Source organism: Miscanthus floridulus, chromosome 2, assembly GCF_019320115.1.
Source record: "Miscanthus floridulus cultivar M001 chromosome 2, ASM1932011v1, whole genome shotgun sequence".
NCBI lineage: Eukaryota > Viridiplantae > Streptophyta > Magnoliopsida > Poales > Poaceae > Miscanthus > Miscanthus floridulus.
Window position 1 is genome coordinate 23,992,218 of NC_089581.1, and position 15,120 is coordinate 24,007,337.

Below are 15,120 nucleotides of genomic sequence, written 5' to 3' on the forward strand. Positions count from 1 at the left end.
CAAAATTAATTCTCGCTAGCTTCCCCACTAGAATCACTCAAAAAAAAATATCAAGAGCTAAAACGAAGATTTGGAAGCAGGGCTCCACCACACAGGCCCACAGTAGACATGATAGTAGCACTGTGCATCTTAGAAACAGGCGTGCAATTATATTGGTTATTCGATTATTTAGAGTGACCTTGGAACCGAACACACAATATAACGCAGATCTGTACATACATTCAGTCCTAGCATGGCACCCAGGTCGATCAGACACTTGAGATGAGAAACTTACTTCAATTATTTGGTCATTAGCGCTTGGCATACATGGGCTTATAAGCAACACAGGTTACAGGTTACACGCATATACAACAGAAACATCCAACGACTTCCAGGGACAGTGGAAGGGATATGATCATGTCACCTAGAACAACAACAATTTACGCCGGGGATTCTTTCAATGGGAGCAATCCCCGGCTGACTAAAGAGCAACAACACCCAGGTTATTTACAGGGGATGAACAACAGGCTTGAGCTTGTTGAATTGCACTTCATACATCATCAGCGTCGCTTCCGCCCAAGTTAACATCTGGTGCAATCCAGTATTGGCTTCCATCAGGGCCCGACACCTTGTACCTGCTTAGAATAAAATTTTGTTGCAGTGAGTCAATTCAAGATTAGCAATATAATAGTCAATGAGGCATTTTGCAAACTGAGTCACAGATCTGTTTGAACAGAGGACAATTTCTTTCATTTTTTTTGAAAGGACAAATCTAAGGCAACAAAACCATGATAGAATGTTGCGGCCATCACCTCTCCAGAATAAACTTTCCTTCCTTGTATCTCTGGCTCTTCTCATGTGCAGCCTCCTAGAGAAGAGCATCATAAAAACTTAGATGCAAGGCAATATACAAAGGACACTATGAAATAACCTTTGCAAATCTTACATATTTCCATCCAACGATGGATCCACAGCCAACACAGAAGATATCAGAAACAGTATGCATTCCTGTGATCATCATGCGATCTTCTTTTACTCCAGAAGTCACATTGACACTGGGCATAACAGACATGAGTTAATGATACATCAGCTGGCTGACAGAATACTGTAAGAAATACAACTCATCTCCAGAAAAAGCTGCACCGTAAATCCTACCAAACAGTGAAATGCATAATATTGGAGCTAATGAACTGTTTTGATATCGAATCACCAACTACCAAATTTAGACCTCTCGTTGGTAAGACATCATCAAATTGTCCAAGCCACATTATTGAGCAGTTCTAGTACATCTGTTTTCTGCCGCACCAGAAGCTCTGGTCTGACAATAATTGAGTACTAGCGAATTTGGTAATGGAGAGATTTGCCTGAGATCAGGCTTATGTGCCTAGCTAGCTTAACTGTCTCCTAGTTTAGAGTGGGCTTCTATGAGAAATGAGTTACAGATACTCTCTAGGAAAAGCTAAGTACATAACCGGTTTGTGATGGAAGATAATGGTTATTTACTTCCAAATGAAGCTTTGTATTAGGAACACGTGTGCTGAGTCCAGTAACAGAAAAAAAACATTTTTATGCACACATCGACATTTCCTTTCACGACAAAGAACGGTAAGTACCGATACACAGATATGGCATGAGATATGAAGCAACCAGCAGAGAACATTAGACTTAACTTTTGGTTACGAACAGAAGTAGGATCAAAATCCAAAGGTTTATTGACCACTTAAGTGACAGTGTTATTGTCTGGAAGTAAGCTACTTGTCTAGAATTGGTATCCGACATGAGCTGCAAGCATATGTATCGAGGTCCATTCAACCACACTTTAAATTACTTGTCGAGGAAAGGCAGAACAATATGGACCAATGTTGAACTAGGAAAGGCAGAACAATATGGACCAATGTTGAACTAGGGACCAGTTGTTAAGACATAAAGTGCTGAAAATAAATCTAGATAAACGCTAATAATAAGAACCTTTGCCAACTACTACTAGATCACTACAAAGATTTCTAAGGAAAAAAGGTAAGTCTGAAGATTGTGCCTCCAGCATATCCAGCGCACCCTAGAAAGAAGAGAATAATAGATGAAAGAAATGTGGGTGTGGGGGGTTGAAACCACCGCACCTTGTCTCGTGGATTCTTCTCCATTTATTCCATACAGAGGATTAAGACAATGATATTTGTCTATTGGGTGGGTGCTGTAGCATATAGTTGTATACCCATGCAATGCAAACCATCTACTGATAATTTAGTAGAGTTTATAATTTAAAATGAGTTCCTTCTGTAATCTTGCTTCACATATTTTCCTTATCCAAAAATAGTGGCTTTGGAATCTCAGTCCTCAAAAGTCAATAGGCACTCCAAAGTACCCCAAGTTTCTCCTGGTTTTAGAAAGGAATAGACAAGACTCTCACTGGCTGAAAACTGCCACACGCCACCGCAAATCGGTGTAGTATCTATCTTGGCTTATGAAACATCAGATTAGCGCCACTATGAGCATAAATAACCAGCTGACAGATTCACTCTGGCCGAAGCCAGACACATTCTGCAGAGAAATGAAAAAGGACGGCGCTGCATTTCCCCAAATTACACTCATCTAATAGCGCACCGCGCACGCAACCTAAGCTTTGCTGAAATCGACGAACAAAGCAAAGAGAAAGGCAAGAGGCCACTTACACCTTATGGAAGAGGTACGCCTTCCCGTGCTTGCAGTGGAAGGCCTGGAAGAAATCGAAACACCAAGGAAAGCAACCGCTGTCAGCCTCACCGCACGCATCCGCCGCGGAGACGGCGAAAATCAACAAGAAAATTTCTTTTTTTGGCAGCGGGGAGACGCGGAGAGGTCGAGAGGAACCTTGGAGATGATGTCGCCGGCAACGCCGAGGTGGGTCTTGCAGTGCTTGCAGCTGTAGACATTGCCGTCCAGGTGCATCAGGAACAGCCGCCCCATCGCTGCCTTCTCTCCCACCTCCCGCAACTCCACTCCACTCCAATCCAATCCCTCTCGGTTTCTCGGCAATTCAAGCCGCGGACGGGTCGAGGGCCACTCTTGTCCCGATCGCCGCGGCTCGAAGTCCCCTCCTGCAGCTTCCTCGAATCGGAGGTTGGGGAGCCGCGAAATTTACTGGGAGTGGGAGTGGGAGTTGTTTATTCCCGGTGTTCTGTGTGCGCAGCGGTGGTATGCTGTGGAGTACTCTATGCTGTGATGGTGTCTGTTCGCAGCAACCAGCAAGCAAGCAAGCGAGAGTGGGGAAACGGGTGAGAAGGGATGGCTGTGGGGCGTGGGCAGTGGCCCGGCGGGGGTGGGGATTGCGGATGGGAGCGGGGGGAGGATCGATGACAAGGGCGAGTGCGTGCGAAGCAGACGCAGGCAGCGCTCGCACAGCGACCCTGCACGCGGCACGCCAGCGCCTGCCGCTGCCGCGCTGGATTGTGTCTGCGCGCCGCTGCTTTGTCCGCCGGATCCGGCGTGTTTCAGCCGCATCTCTGCACTCTTCCTGTGCACCTTTTTGACTTTGGTCACAGTACAGTAGGACAGCGACGTATAAAAAGGAGAAATATGAGGATTGACGCCGCAGAAAGAATTCTTCTTCCAGGGACCGAAAGTTAGGTGTAGGAAATTTCGGTGACGTGGCATTTCTGCTCCAACGTTCAACGTGGCGTGTGTCTTCGTCCCTATCCTCCTGACATACAGTGAGTGCTAACTGAGGCTCCTGCACTGTTTTGTACACTGTAGCGTGTCAGAATCGGAGCCGGACGACCCAGAAATTCGGCATCACCACGCTACCGTGAGAGAAAAAGACGGTAAGAGAAAAATTAGCTCCGGACTACAGTATTGCTACAGTGTTCCATGTCAGGGTGTCAGCCGGACCTACTGGAGCCATACCAAACGACCCCTTAGGGTGGTTCCACCCACTAAAGTTGAGCGGCCACTAAAATTTAGTGGTTATTCCTGTTTAGTTTCATTCATTAAAATAGCCGTACCATATACACTTTAATCATTTTTAGCTATCTCTTACTAACTAAAAGTCATTAAATTTTAGTGATCTCTAAATTTTAGTAAGATATTTGATATTTTAGTGACTAAAAATGACTAAAATTTAGGACGGGTGAACTAAGCATGCCCATAGTAGAGAAGATACTTGCATCCCTGTCCACCTGACATTTGTGCCAATTTAGTAGAGATAGTTATTACAGGCTTTCATATTGGCTTGCAGAAGATGCGATAGCCTTGCTGCAAAAGAAAACATTCATGTTATGCGAGATATGAAAAGCTAAGGATGAAGGCAATTCAGAGGAGAGAGAAGATGAGAGCAAACCTAACGTAGGCAATATTCATCTTGATTTGTTTTATCAGCCATGTATGTTAATCATGATATAGTATTTTTCTCTTTCAACAAAACAATATTAATTAACTTATAAACCACAGAAACGATCAAACGAATAGGCTGATTTAATGTTAGTCCCAGCCTAAAATTACAGGCCATGTATATATTTATGGGACAAGAGCTTGATACTCTCTCATATAACACTATTGAATCAGAACCCACCGGCTTATATACCGGTCAAACATGTCCGTAGGCTTATTGTCTCTTTTACCCAATGGTCCAAAGCTGGGCCCTGTTTAGTTCCCTCTAAAAATGCTAAATTTTTCAAGATTCTCTATCACATCGAATCTTTGGACGCATACATGAAGTATTAAATATAAATAAAAAATAAAACTAATTACACAGTTTAGATGAAATTCACAAGATGAATCTTTTAAGCCTAATTAAACTATGATCGGACACTAATTATCAAATAACAACGAAAACGCTATAGTGTTGTTTTGCCAAAAAATTCGGCAACCAAACTGGCCCCTGGTAGATGTGTAGAGGTACAAAGCTGAAAAAAGAGATGCCATCTTGGAGTCCTCGTTCTTCCAGCTCTAGCTTTTCGTAAGGCAAGGCAACAATCATGCCCGGAAAAAGTCTACTTAATGTCGGTATTTTGGACCAAGGGTCCTCAACCAACTAATGAATTTGTTCTGCGTGTTCCCGATTCCGGATGGTGATGCAAAGAGACACAAGGTTTATACTGGTTCGGGCAATTCGTGCCCTACGTCTAGTCTAGGAGATTGATCTTGTATTCCTTACACCGAAGTGCTTATAGTAGGGGGTTACAAGCTAGGTGAGAGAGGGAGCTAGTCCCAGGTCTCGGCGGGGAGCGATGTGGGCTGCTTGAGACGTTGCTCTTGAGCGACAGGGAAGTGTCCGTGTTACAGGGTGTCGTTCTTCGTCAGAACCCGTCCCCCAGAAATGGCCCAAGTCTTTTCCTTTTATAGTTTAAAGGGAGGACAAGGGTAGTACATGTGCTAATTACACGGCGTCATGCGAACAGAGGCGACATGTCTGAGCCCTGTAGCCTGTTCCTATAGTGGCGTAGTTGTCGGAGTGGTCCGTCCTTGGAGCACTGGGGCGGCGTGCTGGTCACATCCGATCCTGTGCGTCATGGGAGCTCTAGGGTTGCCTTGGAGCGGATGCGGTGGTCAGCGTGCGGGTCGCTGTGGATTGACTATGCACGAGGTCGAGGCTCGGTCGATGCCGAGGCTGAACCGCGGTGGGGGGTATCGGCAGACGTGAATCCCGAGATAGCCAAGACCCTGGTGTAGAGTGCCGAGGCCCAGAGGGAGCGGTTGATCTGGTGTGCTGGTTCGGAGGCGATGATGACCCAGGCCAGGCTGCCCATGTCATGTTGTTTTCGAGGCGGGGATCACGGGCACAGTGTAGTGCGGGCGCTGATCGTGGGTACAGCGTCAGAATACAGTGGCCGATAATCCCCGTCGTGCCCTGTCTCAGCCGGTATGGCGCTGATGCAACCTCATGTCCTGTCGGCCACTCCGCGGTGTCGAGCCGTCGTCCGGCTAAGACTATGAGAGTGGTTGACGCATTAATGGGACATGACATGCTGTCGGGAAGACCGGTCGAGGCGGGGGCGACGGGCTATTGACAAGCTGGCCTCGAGCGATGCGGAGAATAGCTGTCTCATTCGAGGTTGTAGGAACGGGGCCTCGGGCGAGATGAAGATTGGGCTCCTTGCCGAGGCCTCCCATAAGAGGCCTCGCGCGAGGCGAAGATTGCGTCAGGATGTCGAGACCTCCCGTGCGAGGCCTGAGGCAAGGCGGAGAGCCTGGTGGGCTCGAACGGGGCTGGTGATGAGCCCATGGCTTACCCTTTAACTTTGTCGTTGATGGAATTTAAGTGCCCCTTTTGGTGTACGCTCGGGGTACCCTGTTCTATGGTACCCGATAGTAGCCCCTGTAGGGATTGTATTTTGCTTCTTGAGGTTTCGGTGGGTGCGCGTGAGTGCACCCGCCGGGTGTAGCCCCCGAGGCCCTGGAGGAGTGGAGCTACTCCTTCAGGGGCTTTTTTTGTTTTCATGTTTGAGTGAGGAGTTTTTATCGTATTTGTCGAGCCCACAAGTGCAAGTTCGGGTCGCGGGGGTCTCGGCAAGATTGCAGGAAGAGCCCCCTAGCCTCCGCATGGAGCAAGAGGTCCATCAGGGGTTCCCCTGGCTTTTTATACGACCCTCACGCTTCCTTTTCGCTCGGAAGGAGGGGTGGAATGTGCTAGGCTACCCTCGGTGGGCATGAACGTTGGCACTTCCGGTGAGCTGTTATCGGGTAAGTCCGAGTGGAGGCCCGTACCCCATTTGCTAGGGGATGGCTAGCGATCTAGAGACACACTCCAAGAGTACCAGAGGGTTTCTCTAGTGGGTGCCGAGGCCGTTCACTGGGCCTCGGTGGCTCGATGCCTCCCTACGGTGGGATCCTATTTGGAGACCTCCCTGTCGGTCTCAGACACGACTTAGGGCGCCCCGAGCGATTATTTGCTCAAGCCTTGGCCATTCGTGGGCTCGTCCATAGTTGTCCCTAACTCTATTGCCCTAGGGCGGCTGTCAAAACCTCAAGGGGCCCAGCCTTCGAACCCCTAGACCGTAACGAGCTCGGTGCCCTTTATCGTATTTGTAACGAAGCTTCTAGTGTGAGCTTAGGTCGCTTGTCTTTGTCTTAGGTGCAGAGGAGCCCCCGAGCCTCCGCCTAGAGCGAGAGAGCGGTCAGGGGTCCCCTGGCTTTTTTGTTTGACCCTCACATATCCTTTTTGTTTGGACGGAGGGGTTGTTTGCTGAGTCCATTCAGGTGCGAGCCTAAGCCGCTGGGTCTCGGCAAGGTTGTAGGAAGAGCCCCCTAGCCTCTGCACAGAGCGAGAGGGCCGTCAGGAGTTCCCCTGGCTTTTTTGTATGCCCCTCACGCATGAGGGTTTGTTTGCCGAGGCCCCTTTGGGCGTGAGCCTGGGTCGTGGGGTCTCGGCAAGGTTGCAGGAAGAGCCCCCTAGCCTCTGCATGGAGCAAGAGGTCCATCAGGGGTTCCCCTAGCTTTTTATATGATCCTCGCGCTTTCTTTTCGCTCAGAAGGAGGGGTTGTCTCGCTGAGCCCCCTCGAGTGTGAACTGGGGTCATTAGGTCTCGGTAAGGTTGCAGGAAGAGCTCCCTAGCCTCTGCACGAGGCAAGAGGTCCATCGGGGGTTCCCCTAGCTTTTTTGTACGACCCTCACACTTCCTTTTTGCTCAGAAGGAGGGGTGGAATATGCCAGGCTACCCTCGGTGGGCATGAGCGTTGGCACTTCCAGTGAGCTGTTATCGGGTAAGTCCGAGTGGAGGCTCGTGCTCCGTTCGCTAGAGGATGGCTAGCAGTCCAGAGACGCACTCCAAAAGTACCAGAGGGTTTCTCTAGTGGGTGACGAGGCCGTTCGCTGGGCCTTGGTGGCTCGGTGCCTCCCTACAGTGGGATCCCATTCGGAGACCTCTTTATCGGTCTCGGACACGACTTAGGGCGTCCCAAGCGTTTCGCTTGCTTGGGCCTCAGCCCCGTATAGGCTCACCCGTGGTCGTCCCTGACTCTGTTGTCCTGGGGCGGCTGTCGAAACCCCTAGGGGCCTAGCCTTCGAACCCCTGGACCGTAATAGGCTCAGAGCCTAGTTCCTTCATCTGAAAGGAATATGGCGAGGGGAATATCTTCCCTATCGGCTCGGCAACGGGTGGCGCGCCTTTTAAGATGGTTTCCTAGGGAGACAAAATGACGCCTGCTGCCATAGTGGCTGAGCGCGACGTGGTGGATGGGACGTAACTATTCCTGCAATTAATGAGAAAGAAGCAGGCGCGTGGGTGGTAAAATCGGATCATGGTTAACCACGCCGGATCGAGGGGAAACTTCCCCGATTTCATCGCCCGTCCATTTTGCCTTCACCCTACATAAATACTCAAAGAGTCTCACCCCTCCTCGCCTTACCTTGCCTGCGTTAGCTCTGCCTCCATCGAGCCGTCGCTAGAGCAGCGGTTGCCGAGAAGAAGAAGGGAGAAGAGCGAGCCAGGGAGAAAGCGAGAAAGAGCGAGAGAGTGTGAGAGAGAGAAAAGCTCACCACCGCATCCGATCCCTCCACCGCACTCATGGCCGGCGACATCATTATCATCGAGGTGGACCCTTGGGATCCTTTCAACATTACCGTGGAGACGCTCTAGTCGCTCGTTGACGGCGGACTCCTTCGTATAGTGACGGACCCCAGTAGGCCGGAGTGGATCGCTCCGTCGGGCGAGCCAGAGCCGAGGCCTCAGGACGGTTACGTCGTGAGCTTCGTCTCCTTTCACGAGCGTGGCCTCGGTGTCCCGGTGGATCAGTTCATGCGGGCGCTCCCGCACTACTATGGTGTGGAGCTCCATAACTTCAACCCTAACTCCATCGCATAGGCGGCCATCTTCGTTGCCGTCTATGAGGGGTACTTAGGGATTGCTCCCCATGAGGAGTTGTGGCTCCATCTCTTCCGGGCGGGGCACACCACTAAGCCGATGGGCATGTCGGGCATGAGGAAAGCGACAAGGGCTGGCAGCTGCACTCTCCAAGTGCGCCAGGACCACCAGCACCTTTACATCCCGGCCCAACTCACGTCATCCAATCGCCGATGGTACACAAGCTGGTTCTACCTTCGAAACGATGACGGAGGACTTCCCCCCTACACTGGGCGGATTATGGGGAGCTACCCGGAGAGGTGGAAGTACGACGTCCCGAGGGAGGATCAGCCCAAGCTGCAGCCACTTTTGGAGGGGCTGGAGAGGCTATGGGGCCATGGCCTTACCACTGCTATGGTCGTGGCTGCCTTCCACCGTCGGAGGGTGCTGCCACTGATGGCTCGGCGGCGGCGGCTGTTTGAGATGAGGCCGGGTGAGCCTAATGAGGGCATCCGGATGTCCTCCTCCGCCCTTTTCGATAAGGAAATTCTTCATCGGGTGGGGGAGACGGTAGAGGTGAAGCTGAGGGGCGGCAACTTGACCCCCATCGCGATGCGACCGTCATGGGGGTTCCTCTCGCTAGTAAGTCATGCGCCGCTGTAGCCCCTGAGCCTCCTCTGTTTCTTCTTACTTCTTGTTCCCTTATGCATGTTCGCTGTTCCTATAGGGGATAAGGGATGTGCGCTCCTCTCCGCTGCTCGTTCCTGAGGACGCGAGGCGGTGGGTGATCAACTGGTCGCATGCCGAGGCATAGAAAAAACAGAAAGATGCCAAGGCGGTGAAGCGCATGGTCCTCGCGTGCGAGGAGCTAGACAAGCGCCGCCGTCAACAAAGGAAGGATGGCCTCCCGTTGGAGGAATCCCCATCGCTGTCGCTGTCGACGGAGGCCTCGGATGAGGATGATGAGGGCAAGGTCCCCTGGACCATCTCCCTGACATAGTGGAGGTGGTGCCCAGGACGTTGGCAAGCAGCCCGACACTCTCGGGAGGAGGAGGAGGAGCAGACCCAGGGTCGGCAATTGCCCTCTCTAGGGCCGAGGCTGACATGTTCGAGGCGCGGGCGTTGGGCAAACACTCTGTTAGCCCGGTGGGCTTGGCGGCGGTGGTGGAACAAGTGGCGGCGGAGGCGACGCAACTGCCCCCGTAGAGGACCGAGGGGGCGCCGGGGTCCGTTGAGGACCAACCGGCGCCAATGGACACGGAGGCTATGCCTTTGCCACCGCCACCGCCACTACCTTTGCGGACGAGGGTCACCATGGCGAAGCGGTTGCCACCCCGCTCGAGGTAGGTGTATTTTTGGTGGGGTTGCAATGCCTTCTGTTTGTTCTTTTGTCTTGTACTGACCCTGTGATCATCTTGTCCTTAGCCGGAAGCGGCCTATGGAGGTGCCTACCTTGGCGCCCCTTAAAGCGCTCAAGGTTAACCTCGGCTCCACCGCCCACTGGGTGGCGGAGGCGCAAGCTGCCCTGCATCGTGGCACGGCGTCGGCGAGGGCTGACCCGAAGGAGCTGACCACTTAAGGAGGGGCTACCGAGGTGGCCCTGACATAGGAAGGGGAGGTAGCGCCTCTGACCCGCGATGGCGAGGCCCGTGGGTCGGATGTAGCCAAGGTTCCCTTGGCCACCGAGACCACCGGGACCGAGGTCCCTGGGGTTTCATAGGCTGGGACGATGGAGACTGCGGCGCCCGGGACCATCGAGGCCGCTGCGGCGGGCACCGGAGCCCTCACGACCACTGAGGCCACGATGGCGGAGGCCGGAGCCCCCGAGACCACTGAGGCCACAATGGCGGAGGCCGGAGCCCCCGGGACCACCGCAACCATGATGGTAGAGGCCAGAGCCCCCGAGACCACCGATGCTGATGTGATCGTGGCGGGGCTGCTGGCCTGGGAAGTGGAGATGAAGGCGATGGAGGCCTTGGCGGTACCCTTGGTTCAAGGCCCGCCGCCGTTGCAGGAGAGCACCCGGGAGGTGGAGATTCTTTCGATCTTCTCCGACAATACTTCCCGGGAGCAGAAGATGGCCGGCGTTGAGGTGGCCGGTGTCGTGGAATAGCCGGTTCCAACCCCGGACGAGGGGAGCTCAGCCCTCACACGGGTGCAACTCGAGCCCCGTAGGTGGAACCACCCGCATGTCTTGTGGCAAAGCCGGGATGATCTCGAGGCAGAGCCTCTGTTTGTCCTCGAGGACGCGGCCGAGGGCGGTCGTTGGGACATGTTTGAGCAGTACCGCTAGCTGGCGGAGCGGTCTCTACGGACGGCGCTGTCCGTGGTGGCCAACGATTTGCCCAGAGTCGCCCAGGTTTGTGCTTTCTTTTCCTATGTGGTGGTCTTTTTCTGAGTTTTCTTTGTAGGGATTGACCCCTGTTCTATTTCCCCTAGGAGCTGGAGACCTGATCTCTTGGGAAGTCAGTCTTCCTTCACCAGAAGAGGGATGTCTGGGACTAGCTTCAGCGGCAGAAGGGCCTTCTTGCAAGCGCCAACGATCTCCTGTCGGTACGGAGCGCGGAGGTGGAGGACCTCCACCTTCGTTGTGCCAATGCGAAGGTCGAGGCGGCCACGGCCCAGGAGCAACTCACCCCTCTAGCAACGTGGGCCAAGGAGTTGGAGGAGGAGCTCACCCACGCGGCCAGTGATCGGGATGCCATCAGGGCTCGAGCCGTAGAAGCTATGGCCTCGACCATGGCTCTTGCTGGGCAGCTAGGGGCAGAACAGAATGCGCACTAGCTGACAAAAGGTGCTTTGGATGAGGCCCTTGCAACAGCTGAGGCCTTGTGAACCGAGGCTGTGGTTTGGAGGGGGACGGCCGAGAGTGAGTCCTAGTCCCCTTGTTTTATTTTCTTTTCCTTATATTCGTTCCCTAACTTCTTTGTGTGACGTAGAGCTAGGGAGTGAAGCTTCCAGGGCGGCCGAGGCTTCTCAGGTCGAGGCTCAGCGCCTAAAGGAGAAAGCCGAGGCCTTTTAGGTCGAGGCCTGACACTGGGAGCTTAAGGCCAAGGGCGAGTTCTATAGGCTTCCATCCCTAGCTAGCTTGTTTTTTCTCTTGCTCAACCCCATTCCGTTTTCTGTGGTGCAGAGTCAGAGGCGGAGGTTACCCAGGCAGCTAAGGCTTCTAGCACGGTGCAAACGATGCTCAAGACCGAGATCAGGGAGCACGAGGCGCTGAAGAGTGCAGCCCATGTCGCCTGCGATGCCCTGGCGGTCGAGGGGGTTCAGTCAGGCAGCTCCCTTGGGAGCCATCTGACTGCACCGAGCAGTCAAGTGCATGAGCGGCTCTGGGGAGCACTGCACACGAGCATCAAGCGCGCACTGGCCGTCATCGCCTTGCACTACATTGGTGTCGACCTTCAAGCCATCAGCGATGGCTACGTCTTACCCGATGATGACGATAAGACCAACGAGGTGGTGACGAAGCTGTTGGAGGCGGCGGAAGGCCCTGGCACGGCGCTGGCCACATTGTTCGAATAGAGTAGGAATTAACTATGTATCGTAACGTTTGTGGCCGTAAAGGCCTTTCTTTGGAAGTGTTTGTGTTTCTTTAATCGTTTGTCTTGTATTTCCGAGCCTCTGCCCTCTTGTTGTCTCCGATCTGATTTCTTTGTAAGAAACCCCTTTGGAGCCTAAGCCGTCCCTAGGGCGAAAGGTGGTGAGGGAGCACCATAGCCCAAAGGCTTAGGCCGTCTCGCGACTCTACCGGCCTTCTGGCCCTGAGACGGGCTTTTGGTTCTTGGGTTTTCCGCAATCGATTCGTCAGAGCGTGCTAGAGGGTTTGGCGTAGGAATTTTTTTCGAAAAATGACTAAAAAATGGTGCATGGGACTTTAGGGGGAATCCCCAATCTAGCCCCCGAGGGAGATTTGGTTCTGCGGAGGCAGAGCCGAGTCTCTCTTATAGTGTCAACGTATTGCTGAGACCATCGATAGGCTCGGGGAATTTCTCGAGAAATTAGAACAACTAAAAAACGGGTTTTAATTGTATTCCGAGAAACAATATATACAATGCTTGGAATTTTAAGGATAAAAGCGACGTATCTGTTCTATGTTCCAAGCATTGGTGAAGATTTCGCCCTTCTCGTTGGCTAGCTTGTAGGTCCCGGGCTTCAGCACTTGGGCGATGATGTACGGTCCTTCCCATGGCGGGGTCAGCTTGTCCAGGCTCAGGCTAGACAGATCCCCAACCAGGGACCCTGTGCCAACAGCTGGTCGTGGGATACCGATGGAGAGCGGTGAGTCGCCCTGGGTTCGTGTAGCATCGGGGTGATTCTGCTCACGTCGTGCCCGGCGAGCGTGGCGAGAGCGGCTGCCCGGGCGCCGCCTACGCCTAGGCTACCCGTGCATGACGTCGTCATCGGCAGGCGGGGCTCGGGGTGTGAGAAGTACCATGTCGTACTTGTGCCCTAGAGATATAAACTCTAGGCTCCCAAACCACACCACCATGCCAAGACGCAGCGGTTGTACGAGGTCTGCCATCCGAAACTTGTTGGGATGACGAAGCTAACACGTAGCAGCCCCTACCTGGCGCGCCAACTATCGGTGTTTTGGACCGGGGGGTCCTCAACCAACTAGTGAATTTGTTCTGCGTGTTTCCGATTCTGGATGGTGATGTAAAGAGACACAAGGCTTATACTGGTTCGGGCAATTCGTGCCCTACGTCCAGTCTAGGAGATTGATCTTATATTCCTTGCACCGAAGTGCTTGTAGTAGGGGGTTACAAGCTAGGTGAGAGAGAGAGCCGGTCCTAGGTCTCGGTGGGGAGTGATGTGGGCTGCTTGAGACGTTGCTCTCGAGCGGCAGGGAAGTGTCTGTGTTACAGGGTGTCGTTCTTTGTCAGAACCCGTCCCCATAAATGGTCCAAGTCCTTTCCTTTTATAGTTTGAAGGGAGGACAAGGGTAGTACATGTGCTAATTACATGGCATCGTGCGAATAGAGGCGGCATGTCCGAGCCCTGTAGCCTGTTCCTGTGGTGGCGTAGTTGTCGGAGTGGTCCATCCTTGGAGCACTAGGGCGGCGTGCTGGTCACATCCGATCCTGTGCGTCATGGGAGCTCCAGGGCTGCCTCGGAGCAGGTGTGGTGGTTAGCGTGCGGGTCGCTGTGGATTGACTGTGCGCAAGGCCGAGGCTCGATCGGTGCCGAGGCCGAACCGCGGTGGGGGGTCTCAGCAGACGTGAATCCTAAGATAGCCGAGACCCTGGTGCAGAGTGCCGAGGCCCGGAGGGAGCGGTTGATCTGGTGTGCTGGTTCGGAGGTGATGATGACCCGGGCCAGGCTGCCCATGTCGTGTTGTTTTCGAGGCGGGGATCGCAGGGCACAGTGTAGTGCGGGCGCTGATCATGGGCACAGCGTCAGAATACAGTGGCCGGTAATCCCCACCGTGCCCTGTCTCAGCCGGTATGGCGCTGATGCGACCTCATGTCCCGTCGGCCACTCCGTGGTGTCGAGCCGTCGTCCGGCTGAGACTGCGGGAGTGGTTGACATATTAATGGGACATGACATGCTGTCGGGAAGACCGGTCGAGGCGGGGGCGACGGGCTATTGACAAGCTGGCCTCGAGCGATACGGAGAATAGTTGTCTCATTCGAGGTTGTAGGCACGGGGCCTCGGGCGAGATGAAGATTGGGCTCCTTGCCGAGGCCTCCTGTGAGAGGCCTCGCGCGAGGCGGAGATTGCGTCAGCACGCCGAGACCTCCCGTGCGAGACCTGAGGCGAGGCGGAGAGCCTGGTGGGCTGGGACGGGGCTGGTGATGAGCCCATGGCTTACCCTCTAACTTTTTCGTTGATGGAATTTAAGTGCCCCTTTTGGTGTATGCTCGGGGTACCCCGTTCTATGGTACCCGACACTTAACCCCCCCATCTTTCATACTTGGTCTACTTAACCCCCCAACTATGAAATCGTTTGTTTTACCCCTGAACTTTCTAAAACCGTCTATTTTACCCCCTGGGTGGTTTTCAGCGGCGTTTTGCTACAGTAACATCATATCTGCTACAACAACGGCGGGTTTGCTACAGTACCTGTGGTTTTGAATTTTTATTTTATTTATTTTTGATGAATTTTTGAAAAATCATAGTAAATCATAGAAAAATCATAAAATGAAAAATCTAATTTTATTGGACTCCACATGAGTAGATCTACACAGTGAATATATAATACGGTATGGTTTAGTACAATTTTTTGTAGCTTTAGATTAATTAGAAAATCCAATTTTGTCTGTAGCAAAACCGCTGTCAAAAACCGCCCGGGGGGTAAAATAGACGATTTTGGAAAATTCAGGGGGTAAAACAGACGGTTTTATAGTTGAAGGGTGAAGTAGACCATGTATGAAAGGTGGGGGGT

The 15,120-nt window shown here is 52.8% G+C and overlaps 1 protein-coding gene across 1 annotated transcript; it reads right to left on the reverse strand.

Moving 5' to 3' along the window:
• Positions 1-256: 256 nt before the first annotated feature.
• On the reverse strand, positions 257-3,401 carry LOC136538229 (protein yippee-like). The gene is made up of 5 exons (XM_066530221.1): positions 2,827-3,401; positions 2,649-2,692; positions 926-1,034; positions 792-847; positions 257-614 (listed from the first exon to the last, which is right to left on the reverse strand). The coding sequence occupies exons 1-5, from the start codon at positions 2,920-2,922 to the stop codon at positions 530-532; spliced, it is 390 nt and encodes a 129-aa protein (XP_066386318.1). The 5' UTR covers positions 2,923-3,401; the 3' UTR covers positions 257-529.
• Between the last annotated feature and the right edge of the window lie 11,719 nt (positions 3,402-15,120).